Here is a 15,386-nt window from a genome sequence, read left to right as displayed (position 1 = left end):
CAAGTTACATTCTTAAATTTTTTTCGTTTGGATATATATTACAATATACTGGGGTAGCTGTTTTCATTAGGTGTATTTATCTTATTTTATTGAATTTTGTTTTATAGAATTGTTTGTCGAGCTGATTGGAGAGGGTCAGTAACTAGTGGTCCTATACAGATCTCAGTTAGTGGTATTGTAGCCAATTATTCTGAAAACTTCTCATATAGGGTAAGTATTAGGCTTTTTTGTCAATTATTTGTCATATATTAAGCTTGAAGGCTTCTTTCACTACTGAAACAAAGGTCACTGTGTATGATTGTAAGGCTATATTTGATAGTGTTGGAACGGTTAATCAGTTAACCGATTTCGGGTAGTATTTCACAGGTAGCCGGGTCTGATTTGAGATGATCGGTTAACCGTCAATTTTATAAGAAGTAAAAAGAGAGCAATTTTGACAGAAAATTTGTCACTGTATGAGTCTTTAATAAATAAACATCTTTATTGATTGAATAATAAATAAATAAATCAAGATAGAGTATCATTTATCAAAACAACAATGAGTTGCAAGAATTGTAGTCAAGATTATCAAGCCTCTGTGTGCACCGTTATGTTAATAAGATAAACAAAAAAGCACTGTAATCATTATCAGACGTTCGGCACGTGCCACGGTTCGTTGAATCTTGTTATTATTTTTATTGTATTAAGGAAATGTAACAAAGCTTTTTTAACGCATGTTCTAGTGTTTGAATAAGTTTTGTTGAATAAAACAGTAATAAAGGTCGTATTACTTTTTAGTAAATCTCCTGTAATTAGCTGTTTGTTTCTTCTTGCCTGTCAATCAGCTTCAAGCTTATTAATATTCATGAGTACGGATTCATTGAGACAATAGTTTTATACCAGTTGTGGAACCTGTACACTGATTCGCGACGACTTCAATGAGATACACTCATTACACTGACCCCACAAAAAAAACCTTTGATCTGTTAGAGACTGTAGCAATGAGTGACAATTGCACCAGTCCGTCTGAACTCTTGTCAGGCTCACTCCTAATCTTTCTGTTTGGTATCTGTCGATTTGTACCAACATTTCGCGGGGAACTAGCCAAAATCTTCCTGGGTACTCATTTACACTTATTCTAGTTTAGTTAATTGTGAGATTGACTCCTTTTATCATCGTTAGTAATTAACCGGGTAACAAATTCACTAACCGTTTCAACACTAATATTTGACCATCAATTGTTCACAACTTTTTTGTGAGCATCTGAATCATTTTCATTGAAACCACAAAAACAGCCTGTTGCTTTTATTTACAATTTATAAATTTCTTCCATTTTTCAGAGTCCAAGATTAGACAAAATCCATCCAAGTCATGGTCCAATATCTGGAGGATCTTTAATAACTATAACTGGTAGAGATCTAAATACTGGTGGAAGTATACAGGCTAGTTTTGGTAATGCTCCCTGTGCTGTAGATAGAGGTAGTGTCACCTCAACACATCTCATCTGTCAAACCACCAAAGTTCAGCAACCAGAACGTAAAAGTCCTATTAAGTTATATTATGATGGTCAAGTGTTTACGTTAAATAGAGATTTTATATATAAACCTGATCCTATTATCACCAGAATTCATCCTAGAAAAAGTATAGCAAGGTAAATAATTTTTTATAGTGAAGTTTCATCTGATACTATACAAGTATTATGAAGAAAAAGGCAAGATGGGTGCCAGTTTTGAAAGGTTTCCAAAAAAAGTGAAATATCAATTCTTTTTAATTAGTTTTAACATGTTTTGATCCAATCAAGGGTGAATAGGAAGTAGAGCAAGTCATTTCTCAGAAGGATCTAGAGTTCTTAAAGTAACAAAGAGACATTCTGAACCAGTTCTTCTCTCCTAATGACATTCATTTTTCTCTTTAACAGTGGTGGGCGTTATTTAAACGTGGAGGGATCAAACTTTGATTGTATACAGAAACCAAAGATGTTTGCGTATGTTCCTACTGGAGGAGGAGATTATGAAGTCACTAATCCCACGGTAAGTACAGACAGTTATATATTGATATTAATTACATTTTGTCTGGTAAATTTTATTGTTAATTACATCACGTCTAGTGAGGTCAGACCTGGGTAAAAATTGAAAATATTCCATCAAAAAGTAATTTAGTCTGGGCTCTTATTCTGACCATTAAAACTGATTTGGTATGTCATAAATTGAGTATTATTAGAGAAAATGGCCGACACTAATCATTGATGTGTATGTAAGAGTTAATGGAGTTTTGTTTATTCAGACAATAGTTACATATAGGAGTATACACAGTATATATTATAATATCTATATTTCATCTTTCATCTCCATTATCTTAGTAATGAGTGTGAAATGTCCAATCATGTCTTTTGTATTTGAAACAGAAACAATTTCAAACTTTTAGCTATGTAAGAATTCACTCTTGTAGTAAGCCTATCACTCCTTACAAATTCTTTGTAAGATGACAATTACAAGAAATCCTAACTGTGAACTAGTCATAAATAAATAGTGCAGTGTACACATTTTGATTGTATTTCTTGTTATTTTACAGTTGTGCAAATCTGTTAGTGCCTCAATGATTAAATGTCCCACCCCACCTTTACCTCCAATGAGAAATGTTGTGAGAAGTAAACGGTCTACTCCAATTGTTAAAGTACAACTAGGATTCAATATGGATGGTGTGTTATCTCTAACTAATTTGACTGGTGCTGGAGTGAGAAATATACTAACCTATTTTCCTGATCCTGTGGTCCATAATTTTACTGAAGAAGGCAACATCAAAACATTTAAAGGAGAGATGCTGATTATTGAGGTAAGTGTGTGCATGTACATGACTATGCCAATTGAGAATTTCTGAACACAGTATTTCTGGTTGCAATTGGTGCAATATTTCCATATATTTATTCTAAAATCTTCCACCTTTACATCTTAATAGTTGATATAATTTATAATCAGTTTTTTCACAACACTTATATAAATTTTTATATCTAGGGTCGTGACCTGACAGAAGCGTCTGATAAAGATGATGTCAAGGTGATGATTGGTGGAAAACACTGTAATGTGACTACTCTATCATCCAATCAGATTGTGTGTTTACCACCACCAACACAACCAAATAAAGGAGATGGTGTAGAAGTGAAGAAAGGGGATGGATTACCTGTTGTTACAGTAAGTTCTTTGGTCTAATATTGTTAAAGATGGGTTCACTTATCTTCATTTTTGAATATAAAAATGCTAATACTTATATGAATAGAAAGTAAAGGTGTTCTAATGACTTGGAAAAATACCAGTTTGTCTCACATGTCCTTTAATAATTCATAATTAGCTAAATTAGAAGAGAATTACCAGCAGAATTCCAATGAGTGACCGATCACAAAAGGTCAAAAAGTCTTTTTTGTTTATCTAGACTGTACATACATGGACATTTTATTATTGCTTAAAACTGGTACTTATATGCAATAAGAACATAATGATATGATTAAGAATACATGATGATTCATTAGAAACACCAATTAATCAAATAGTTTGCTTAGTTTGACTGTAAAAAAATAAGGAAACCCATCTTTAAACTAATTGATTTTCAGCCTGCTTACAAGCAACTGACCCCACAGTAACAGTTAGTAAAATGTTAGATTGTTGGCAATAAGGTGACATGGGTTTGAATCCTCCAAAACATATGAAAAAATCTGATGCCATAGCTGGTGCTTCTGAAAAGTGTCCTGGTGTAGGATTTCAACCCGTAACCACTATGTTGGTCGTAGATGTTTGGAGGAAAAATTCATAGGAATATCCTCATTTATGTCCTATAAAACTGATAAACTTATATCCCCTGGCCCTGTAGTAGATTAAAAAATGTGATTATTTACATGGAATTATGTATATTGTGAATATTTAGTTAAGAGTCTAGGCAATCATGTGATATAGACATTGTAATGATTCTCAATATGAATTATCATAACTTTCATGGTTTCTATCATTGCCTCTAGATCTAGGTCACTACAGATTCTAAGCATTGTTGTGGATTCTTTGAACTGATTGTTTGCTGACGAAGTTTTTTCTAGTTTGAAATTATACCTGAAGGAAGTGGTTTAGCTAAGAAATAAGCCAGATTGAGCCTTTGTTGCAAAATGGAGCAGAATTAAATATTTGTATGTATGGTTAGGCAATTGATAGATTAAAAACTGAGAAGAGAGGAATATATGTCAGATTTCTCAAGACCTTGAGAACATTTGACAATACTTTCCAATTCTCCCATGAATTCATCAAAACTTTCTGGAACTGGTGATTTAAATAAATTTATCGAAATTAACTTTGTCAAATGAATTCTGAAAAAATTAAATAACTTTGATGTCCCATGAGATAACTGATATGACAATCTCTTGGTCTTCAAAAAAGAATTCTATTTCTAAAAATTAATGAATTGTGAAATGGATGGCCATGTGTGTTATCCAATGATTAATTAAAAATTTCTAATTAGCTAATACTGAGTGTTGATTAGGAGGCCAAAGGGACTCTAAGAAATCTTCAAATACATGACAATAAAATCCTGGCATATTTAGATGTTGAATGGGGGTCATAATGTGTCGTAACAATGAGGTCAGATGCCTTCAGAAAGGATCAGATACGCCTCACGGGACTCGTTGATGTTAAAAAACAAAGAGTGTAAATCTTGTTGATACTCAGTTTAATGTTAAACTCACTTGATACAGAACTAGCTAGCTGTGTGTTTTAATCTGTAAACTGTACTTAATTGAATAAAAGTCTGTCCTTAAGAGAAATTATAAAGAATTCCCTCACTGTTTACATATATGTGCATATTTAATATTATTTGTTAACCATGTTTAAAAGGTCACAGTTAGTAACAGCTTTAGTGTCCAAATCATCTGTGATTGAACAGTATTTTGGAACGAGACCATCAATTCATAAGTTGATCACAAAATGGCTTTAATTCAAGCAGATTTCTTTTTATGTTTTGTTGTTTAAAAGTTACACAATAGTGACATCTGGAGCTTGTATGCATATCATTATACTACTCATTGTGTTCTAGAGAGAAATCCTAATTAATATCAGTCACCAGACAACATAGATTAATAAAACAGATCTCCTTGATAAACATATTTTAACCATAGGGTTACTTCATAAGAAACATGCTTTATCAAGTGTAAAAAGATTCCTTGACATTCAGAACCCTGGAAGTTATGTTTTACAGACAGTTTGGATGGTGTGATAGTTTTATCTTCTCGTACTGTCAAACAATTCTAGCTGATTATTGTCCTTCTACTCCTGTTATCACTGCAGTCATATTTTAAACATTTATCTTATTTCAATACATTGTCCAGAAATGAAAAAAATGTTTAGCGATATGACTAGTGTCGTCGTAATAAATTTTGTTATTATCAATTTGGAATATTTAATATTCACAGCAAACTGTGTGAATGATTATGACAATATGCAGAAAGCAGTCACCCGCCCTGGACTTTACGTCTGTCTATTCCCAAGTAGGAACAAATTTCATTGTTTCTAATGTAAATTAGATGATAATGAAAACATAATTAAAAGTACATTTGTTAATGATCATAATGCCATTGATTAATCTAAAAAAAAACTGGAATAAATTTGATTCTGATTGTCAGCTGGAGAAAAATAAAGATTTATTTTACAAGAGTTACACAACTTGTTACAATTAAAAACACACTTAATAGTCTTTTAAAAAATGATAATCAAATTTCAAATTGAATTGAATGCCATTAATCTCAATTGAATTGAAGTGATAATTTGGAGGGACCTAGTATTTTATAGTTAATGTGCCTGTTAAACTCTGTATATGGCCAATAAATCACAAGTCTTTTCCCTTCCTGTAAATTATTCTATTAATAAACTGTCATTCATACTAGAACAGTTACAAGTTCATTAGAAAGTATTGTAAATTGTTCTGGCGCCACTTCTAGCTATGTTTTCTATATAATATCAAATTTGGATTCCTCTATTTTTCTAACATTCAGTGTGTTTGTATATGCAAGTAACATTTATACTGATGAAATATGAATTTGACATGAGATTGTCTTTTGTAATAAGCATTGTTTTTCTGTTCTCTAGTTGAACCTATTGTTAAAGTAGAAGAAGTAACCTAAAATAACACATTAGTGAAACACCTCATGTTAAACAATATAATGTTTTCTGACCTTAAATATCACTTTCTTTGTTCCTTTGTCACTTTCTCTCCCTTTGGAAATATTTTGTTAAAGACACAAGTTCAAAGTTGATGAAATGAAACATGCATTATTGTCTTGGGCAGGCAGAATTGCTCATTAAGATGCACATTCCATACATTGAGACTAATGTTTCTAAACAATGGAAGACAATTTTAGATAGAGAATTAATGTGGAGTTGTTGCCAATTATATTGTCATGATCTATTTTCTATAATGATAGTGAATGCTATTTTATAAGAACACAAAGTCAAGGAAGTTTATTGTAATTAAAGTGTATTTAATCAGGATATGATGTTCTGAGTAAAACTACACTAAACATGGTACATGGTATTTCTAACTAGTAAAATTTTGTGTGGCAAAAAAATTACAAAATTTTTATAGGTCGCTCGCTACTGCAGGACCCTGTTCATTGGCCAGGGTATCTCCTTTGATGTTGAAAAAATCACCCAGACTTGTGCATGACAATAGCTTCGAATGCTATTACATGAAGTGCTATGAAGACTTTTCCATTTAACTAAATGTTTTGTTTTTGTTAAATTTTCAGGTGCAAATTAACAATGTGAAATTTCAAGTTGGTAAAGTAGAATATGATGTACCTGAATCTTACTCCTTCCCATTTGAAGCTATAGCAGGAATTGCTGCTGGTGGTGGCTTCCTCCTGCTAGTTATTATATTAATCCTGATAATCTATAGAAGACAAAACACCAAGGCTGAGAGAATTTACCGTAAATTACAGATACAGTTAGATAATCTAGAGAGTAATGTCAGAAATGAATGTAAACAAGGTAAGAATGGATTCAGTAAGATTTACTATTCACAGTTACCTATTTAAGGTCTGATTTTCTGTGTTCTGTGATCAAGAATTGAAATCATGATTGACATTTATCTGGACTAGAAAGGAACAAGACATCTCACATTTAAATGAGACTAAAACTGACATCAGAAACCTAGTGTATTTGTGAAAACCATAAAAAAGTAGGACTAAGCAACTGGCCTGGCAAATATCTGTTTCAATATCACAATATTGCTTGCTGATGGTTATACTATAATATTCATCTTTTCTGTTGATCAAGGGGAAGTAACTGATTTTATGCCGACTACACAAATTTGATGTTTTAGATACATATTAGGGTCTTTCATGTTGATTTAGATATTAGATGTAATTTTGACTTTATTTAAGTGTATAACATATTGTTATTTTTACAGCGTTTGCTGAGTTACAGACAGATATGACTGATTTAACTGGTGATCTATTATCTAGTGGTATACCATTCTGGGACTATCATACATATACATTTAAAGTACTATTTCCTGGTATGACTGATCATGTTGTCTTACATCCACCATTGGTAAGTTCCAACTTCAGTAGAAGAATTTTGTCTGCAAAAAGATAACTTGTTTTTATTGTATTTTCTATAAATCTAATTGAATTGTCATAATCAAGTTCTGATAAATCAAGATCTCTATGTGTGATTTTTAAGATTAAACCATAAGATCATGTGGGAATCATGGTATCTTATTTATGAATGATGAAACTTCAACAGGACATTAGGTTTATTCTTATAATTTATTTTTCAGCAGAAAAATGGTAGATTCCGATTCTCAGACCAAGGACTACAGATGTTTCAACAATTATTGAATAAAAAGTTGTTTTTATTAACATTTATTAGAACTCTAGAGAATCAGAGAGGCTTCAGTATTAGGGACAAGTAAGTATAAATACATGTTTCACTCTTCCTAAGAAGACTAATGAAATGTTGACATGTTTGAGCATAATATATAGGTTGTATTAGAAATCATTTTTATCATTTATCTTATATTCTAATGAAGTATCCAAGTTATCAAATATATCTTTATATTATTTCAGAGTAAATGTAGCATCATTATTAATGATAGTTTATCAGAGTAACATGGAATATGCCACAGAGTAAGTTATATCTCATTTTTAAAAAAAAAAAACACATCAGTGAGCAAAAATGTAGACTGGAACAACATTTATGTGTTATAAAGAGGCCAATGAACTAGAAAAATTAATCATTATTGTTTATTTATTTATTTATTTATTTATTAGAATATTAAAGTCACTGTTGGTAGAATTACTAGAGAAGTCAGTATCTGGACGACATCCTAAACTAATGCTTAGAAGGTGAGATTACTTTATTCAAATTACTACAGACTGCAGTGTCATAGCATTGGTTAACACATTATTTTAATATTATAGTATATATAAATTAATACTTGCAATAAAAATCTGTACAAGCAAAACAGTTCTGTTAATCAATATCTCATATCTCATATCTTCTCCAAAGAGCAGAACCATCTGGTGTTTCAAAAAGAGTAGGTATTGAAAATGTAATTGACTTTGATGATCTTGTAAAATAACATCAATAATCTGAATTATTTTTCTATTATAGAACTGAATCTGTTGTAGAGAAGATGTTAACTAATTGGTTATCATTATGTTTATATAAATATTTAAAGGTAAAATTATTGAGTATTAAAAATATGTGCATAAGAAATTAGGAATTTATCTGAAATACATTTTTCCCTCTGAGGGTCTGTAGTCTATTTACAGTCTGGAAAACTGAATGTATATAATTCGGAATGACTTTTTCAACCACTGCCATCATAATGTTTATGTCATTATATATTTTATTGCAGGATCAAGCAGGCTCGCCATTATTTATATTATTTAAAGCTATTAAGTTACAAGCGGAGAAAGGACCAGTAGATGTATTTACAGGAGATGCTAGGTATTCATTATCAGAAGATAGATTACTACGGGAAAAAATAGAACCTAAAGTCTTGGTAAGTAAAGTTTAGGTACTTTAAACTTTCACTGGAGTTATGTCCCTTAACGCAGTCATCTATCCTGGCTTGAACTATAGTATTATTTATTCGAATTTATATCCAATGAAAAACCAATTCATACAACACATGGTATAAGCAATGTTTTTCACATTTTTTTTTTTATGTATTTCTGATTTGTGTATCTGTATATTTCCAGTCATTAAATGTAGAACATTCAGGAGAAGTGATAACATGTAGAGTATTAGATTGTGATACCATAACACAAGCTAAAGAGAAGATTATGGACTATATGTATAGAAATGTGTCTTATTCACATAGACCTTCTGTTCACGACTTAGATTTAGGTAAGCTTTTCTTATATTTATTTTACCAAGCTAGATTCTCTATGGACTAGTTTGAAAGATTCTAGTGTGTAAAGCAGCAAGCACCTATTAGTTTTGCCTTTGTCAGGTTGGAGCAGCTAGCAGTAAAGGGGTTGCAGGCGTGTCTATTCTGTTTATTATGATGCACATTCTGATAATTTATGTCTTTGCTCACTGACGATCATGTTTTAACCTTTTTCTAAGAAGCATAAATCAAACATTATTATTCAATTAAAACATTTAATTTTAGAATGGAGAAATGGACCAGTTGGACCTGTTATGTTAAATGATGAAGATGGAGCATCGATTCATAAAGATGGTTGGAAGAAACTAAATACATTATCATTCTACAGAGTTCCAGATGGCGCCTTCTTATCACTTAGTCATAAACAAACCACAATCAAATCTATGAACGGTGAGTCCATTAAACATAACTTGTCTTTTCACTTTTTGAAAAATGTTTATCACATTTTCTTCCCTTACACTTTTGCTATATTTGCACTAATATCTTTTAAATTTCACTTCTGCTCTCTCTATAAACAGAATCTACAAATATAATCAACTCTAATCAACAGCAATTTGATATAATATATTGAAGACATGTATAACAAATTGTAACCAATGGAGGTCAAATTCATACAAAGAAGATTGCTCATTAGACCCAGAATCCATAGGCTGTTCCCTTGTGTTGTGTTCTCTTGAGGCGTGTGCAATGTACGATGGGAAGATAGAAAAACAAAAATAGTCTGCATACAAACGTTGATGAGAGAGCAAATAAACCGAAACACAACTGCAATCTGTTGTTTTTATTCATCTCTATGATTAACACCACTATTGAAAATCAGGAGGATGAGAAGGATGCCGCTGTTGCATTTATTTTCCTCGTTGATGTTTATCTCTGAAGACTTCTTACCTCCTCAATTAAATCAGTTTTAGTCATATTGATCATATTGATAATGACAACAAATTTCAATAGTTTAGATGCAATATCGTATTTGTAATTGCGTGTTCCATCTTGTGCAGTTGCAAAAGAATGGACAAGTTCATTGTTTATTGTCCAGATTAAAAGACCACATGTTCCGTGTACAAGGCCACAACAAAGGTTCTTCATGGTCACAAGGGAATACGCCACAAGGGAACAGCCTATGGATACTAGGCCTAAAGTAATTCACCTTTATCACATGTATATATTTCTTATCTTATCCACACTTACTATTGTCTATCTGGTGATCTGGTTTCACACTAACCCCCCTATTATTCCTTAAAATTAAGATACTTATAATTTCAGGTGTCCTTGATAATTCAGTATTATCGGTTAGTTCAGCCTTCCCTATTATGAAGTCAGATATAGATCACCATAATGCTAAAGTTTGGCACTTGGTAAGTAATTTGTAATTCTATATTAATTTTATATAGCTCAATATCAGCTTTCTATACCACAATTTAGTTTTGTTGTAACTTTCAGAATATTATCAACATTTTCATATGCAGTTATTACAAATGACGTAATAGCCATACTAACTGCACATAAGAATTTATGTAAAGGAGAGACAACAGTTGAACTGAGACGAGAACAGAATTCTGACAAGTACTATGGCTTGTGGACAACATACTAACCAGTATTATATCTGTTATCTAGGTAAAACAAGATGATGTACAACAGAGAGATGGAGGAGTTAAAATGATATCAGAAATATTCCTGACTAGATTACTTTCAACCAAGGTGAGAACACTTCAATTTATGTTTTTTCATTATTCCATTTTTAGTCAAATGTTAAGTGCTTTTCATATTTCTTAGTAACAACAGTCATTTTACTATGTTACCTTTATGAATGTGTTTTGATTTTAACTTACCAATTTTCATGTTTAAGCTCAATAAGTATTCCAACTCATATTGAGAAAATAAAAATTATTTATCATCCCATAATGAAACAACTTTTATTTCAATTTCAGGGTACACTACAGAAATATATTGATGATTTCTTCCGAACTATTTTAACTCAGACCTATAATCTACCACCTGTGATAAAATATTTATTTGATTTCCTTGATGATGCAGCAGAGCATCATGGGATTACTGATCCCGATGTTGTACATACATGGAAATGTAATAGGTATGTTTTTTTGAATAATTAGTCAAATTTCTCTTTATAAGACATAGTGCAAACTGCAGTGTCGCACATCTTTCTTTCTAAGAAATTCTAGGTCTGAATGTTTTTTCTTTCATTGATTCAGAAATTGGTTCATTGAATTTTACTTTTCCCTCATCCTGCTGCTCTTCTGAAAGATTCTTTTCCCCGAAATACATTTTTGATCACAACTGTACAAACTACATTCTTCTCATTTTGTTTTTTCAGTTTACCATTAAGATTTTGGATCAATATTATAAAGAATCCTGATTTTGTGTTTGATATTCACAAACCACTTATTGTTGATTCTTGTTTGTCTGTTGTTGCTCAAACTTTTATGGATAGTTGTTCTACATCTGAACATCGTCTAGGAAAGGTAAGTGTTAATAAATATATAGTATGATTATTTCATGCTTTCAATTATTATTTAGAGGTAAAGATCATATAAAAATATAGATAAATTTTTACGATGAACTTGTTTTCGGTTTTGCAGTACTTTTCAACAATTCATAAATAATTATATCAATAATTAATATTGTAATCAATAATTAACATTGTTCCCAACAATAAATATTTTTATGAAAATTGGCTTGTACTATCAACTTAGCATTAATGTAACTAATAGAGAATTGATTATTTTACAGGATTCACCAAGTAATAAGTTATTATTTGCAAGAGATATAGTCCATTATAGAAAATTAGTAGAAAAATACTTCACTGATATCAGAGAAAGTCCCACTATTAGTGATCAAGATATGAATTCTTACTTAGCAGAGATATCTCGGGTGAGTGGTGCTTTAACTTTATTTTCTCATTGAGTATTAAAGTAGGAGGATAACCCATCACATATTGTCATTATTCTTTCAGCCCTAGTGTAGGTCTGTGTTCTAATGGATTATTGATTATTGAAATTGATTATCCTCAGATTAAGAATGTTCTGCCATGACTTCATTTAAATTCATTCATTTTTATCTTTTGCAGATGTCTTGTGGAAAGTTTTACATTTCTAGTGCTTTACGTGAACTATATACTTACGTGTCTAAATATAGTAACGAACTCGTCGAGGCCTTAGAGTCTGATAATATTGCCAAGGCTCAACAATTAGAAACCAAATTAGGACAGGTTATTACTGCCATGGAGGGCCCATCAAGTCGTATTGCGTATGTGTAAAGGTTTAGTATGAGATAGTCATTACGTACATGATTCTTAAATCACCAGGGTAACGAATGTGTATTATTTGTGCAATTTGTATTGTGAAAGCAGACACATGACCTTACGAAATCCAAAATCTGCTTTTAGACTGTAAAAGCAGATTATGAAATCCAGTATTTATTTTATAGTGAAATCCATGAATGTCTGATAAGAACCTTATCATGTTCAAACTATATATCAGTTTTACATTCCTTTCATTTCATATGATTGTTTGTATGTGCTGTGTTGAATCTGCAAATATTTGGAGAAATCTTCTTTGAAATTGAAATGTAAGATGGCTGTTGTGCTTTCCATGTGAAAACCAATTAAACCCTTTTTCTGTGATGACTTCAGTGGAAAGCCATGGAGGAATAGTAGTAACAATTTGTTCAAACAAATGTGCTTAATATTCACAGTTTGAATTGAAATCAAGAGGACCCTTTTACCCTCCAAATTGAAAACTTTGTTGCTATGACAACTGAAAGTAACCCTTAAAAGGAGATATTAATAATCTTCCAAATAAACTATATAGCCATTTAATGGTTGAAATATAGACATTATTGTGATGGTGCTAATTTTAACAACATGAAAAAAATAATGTTTTTGCAATGGTAAAACCATATGTCTTTCAAATAAATCACACAGCTCAGCTTTGTGGTGTTTCTTTTTTCTTATTTTAGTCTTTTTTTATTTCTAGCTTGTCAGCTAATTGGGTAATAATAATAATAATTTTTGTTAGTTGTTATTAAAAACGGTGCTTCCAAAAATTGCATACATTATTCGAAACATGTAGAAGTTCTTGTTTGCAAAGATAGCAATTCCGAAAGATCAGAAATCCAAACCACTAATAAATGTGGAATTTTATGAAGGAGTGATAGGATATAGTTCTACAAATTTTCGAATAATTTAATCCATATATAACTATGTAGATCATACTAGCTTAGTTTAATAAAAACCATGCCATGAACTTCTGCTATGCAATTTGATGAAGACTATTTTCAAATGAAGCCTATGTGTGAGTGTTTATTTCATTTCTATGCATATTAATGTAACATTATGTTTGATACATCATATTATGTATAATATGTTATATAAAGTTGTAAACAAATCATCAATGTCATTGAACATCAAAATCTTAGTTTTCTTGGTTGTATCCTTGAAAATATTTCATTTTGACTTTATGATGAAGAAAGAATTAGGAATCATTGTTCTGTTTGTCATGAAATGATTTCTTGGTACAATGCCTTAAAATTATTGATAAAAACAGATTTTACGCTTTGTTTTATAAGCATACATGTAGCATTTCGGATTTGACATTGAAATTTTGTTTCATTTAAATTCATTCAGGATGTAAATATTAGTAAATAATGTAATATAATTTAAATATACAAAAACTTATATAAGGATAATTTTGAATGAATGTGTGTTTTTGAAATGGTATTTTAATAATTTATTCATCATTCATTAGTCCCTAATTATTTATTCTTAATAATTATTCAATTTATATTCTATATCTTAGTTTGACTATTCCTCTTAATCAAATTTATACGGACAATAATTTGAATCTGCTATCAATAAACAATTAAGAACTTGGTTTGTATATCTTTCAGTTTTTAAGAAGTGTGGTTTTTGAAGTTTAGTATTAAAGTCATCTAAGGTTGTAATTTTATAAGGGTTATATTCAAGTTGCCATATTTAAAAAACAATTATTTTATTCAAGATATGAATAGTAACCTTTTAATTTGCAGGAACTCAATGCAACATGTGACAGAAATCCTTTCTATATTTATTTCCTTTAATGTTTAATGAAAACCATTATTTGTTTGTTTATGTAAAAATGGCCAACTTGCCATGATTTCGTTTTGAGTATTTGAATGAATAATTGATAATCATATTCTAATAATATTTATAAATATTAAAAAAATATCAAATATAATTATCTTTTATCAACTTTCTGGTTTTTACCATTTGCTGCTATTTGGGTAGAAGTTAAAGGAATAATATGTCTTAGAATGAAGATAAAATTTACGAATTTTAAGCTTGGCCAATAAGAGCATATATTCATCAGTAGATATACCCGGTGTCATAAATAACATAACAGGATCCTTATATAATCCTATAGATCCAAATAACTTAGTAATTATCCATAAATATGCAATAAACTATACACTATATTAATTCACATAATATTAAGATTAAGCTTTTTTCAATAATTACATAGTTTTATGAATTTTCCAGATTTACAGGGATGCTGTTGTAACTTTATGACACCTGGTAAGTTCACTGATGAATATATACTCATATTGACCAAATTAGATTTTATGTTCATTCTAAGACGTATCACTTTAAGACAGTTCTCAATGCAGTTTCCTGTGATGTAAGTTGGACTAAAAGACATGTAGAAGATTGTCTGATTGTTGTGTTTGCCAAATATCCCTTATTAGTCAAGAAGAGTGGGCTCGCAATGCTACCTACCTGCCATACATTGGTCTGAAATATATGATGTAGGGTAAACATGCTAATTATCAGCAGCCTCCTTATGCTAATTATCAGCAGCCTCCTTTAAAGGTATTTAAAGGAGGTTTTTCTTGCCCCTGTATGTGTATAGACAAATCAAGGCAAATAAGGTTGAGGAGAGGTGACCTCATAATCTGATCAAGTTTACTTTAAATTGAAGAAACCA

General features: G+C 30.8%; 1 protein-coding gene across 1 annotated transcript in view; it reads left to right on the top strand.

Annotated features, from left to right (window-relative positions):
- The window catches only part of LOTGIDRAFT_105554 (hypothetical protein), a gene marked incomplete at both ends in the record, with an annotated part of 35,323 nt that extends 22,641 nt beyond the window's left edge, over positions 1–12,682 (top strand). Inside the window, 20 exons of the mRNA XM_009059864.1 lie at positions 108–210; positions 1,320–1,630; positions 1,898–2,009; positions 2,551–2,811; positions 2,991–3,167; positions 6,755–6,995; positions 7,417–7,588; positions 7,803–7,919; positions 8,078–8,137; positions 8,282–8,356; positions 8,625–8,691; positions 8,872–9,018; positions 9,218–9,365; positions 9,634–9,820; positions 10,849–10,983; positions 11,049–11,106; positions 11,337–11,497; positions 11,741–11,888; positions 12,157–12,297; positions 12,494–12,682. Of these exons, the coding sequence (XP_009058112.1) occupies positions 108–210; positions 1,320–1,630; positions 1,898–2,009; positions 2,551–2,811; positions 2,991–3,167; positions 6,755–6,995; positions 7,417–7,588; positions 7,803–7,919; positions 8,078–8,137; positions 8,282–8,356; positions 8,625–8,691; positions 8,872–9,018; positions 9,218–9,365; positions 9,634–9,820; positions 10,849–10,983; positions 11,049–11,106; positions 11,337–11,497; positions 11,741–11,888; positions 12,157–12,297; positions 12,494–12,682 (3,010 nt within the window). The remainder of the gene's footprint in view (positions 1–107; positions 211–1,319; positions 1,631–1,897; positions 2,010–2,550; positions 2,812–2,990; positions 3,168–6,754; positions 6,996–7,416; positions 7,589–7,802; positions 7,920–8,077; positions 8,138–8,281; positions 8,357–8,624; positions 8,692–8,871; positions 9,019–9,217; positions 9,366–9,633; positions 9,821–10,848; positions 10,984–11,048; positions 11,107–11,336; positions 11,498–11,740; positions 11,889–12,156; positions 12,298–12,493) is intronic.
- Positions 12,683–15,386: the final 2,704 nt, after the last annotated feature.

The sequence above is a fragment of the Lottia gigantea genome, assembly GCF_000327385.1.
Source record: "Lottia gigantea unplaced genomic scaffold LOTGIsca_4, whole genome shotgun sequence".
NCBI classification, from domain to species: Eukaryota; Metazoa; Mollusca; class Gastropoda; family Lottiidae; genus Lottia; species Lottia gigantea.
The sequence above is the reverse complement of the archived record's forward strand: the minus strand, read 5'-3'. Positions and strand labels throughout refer to the sequence as shown.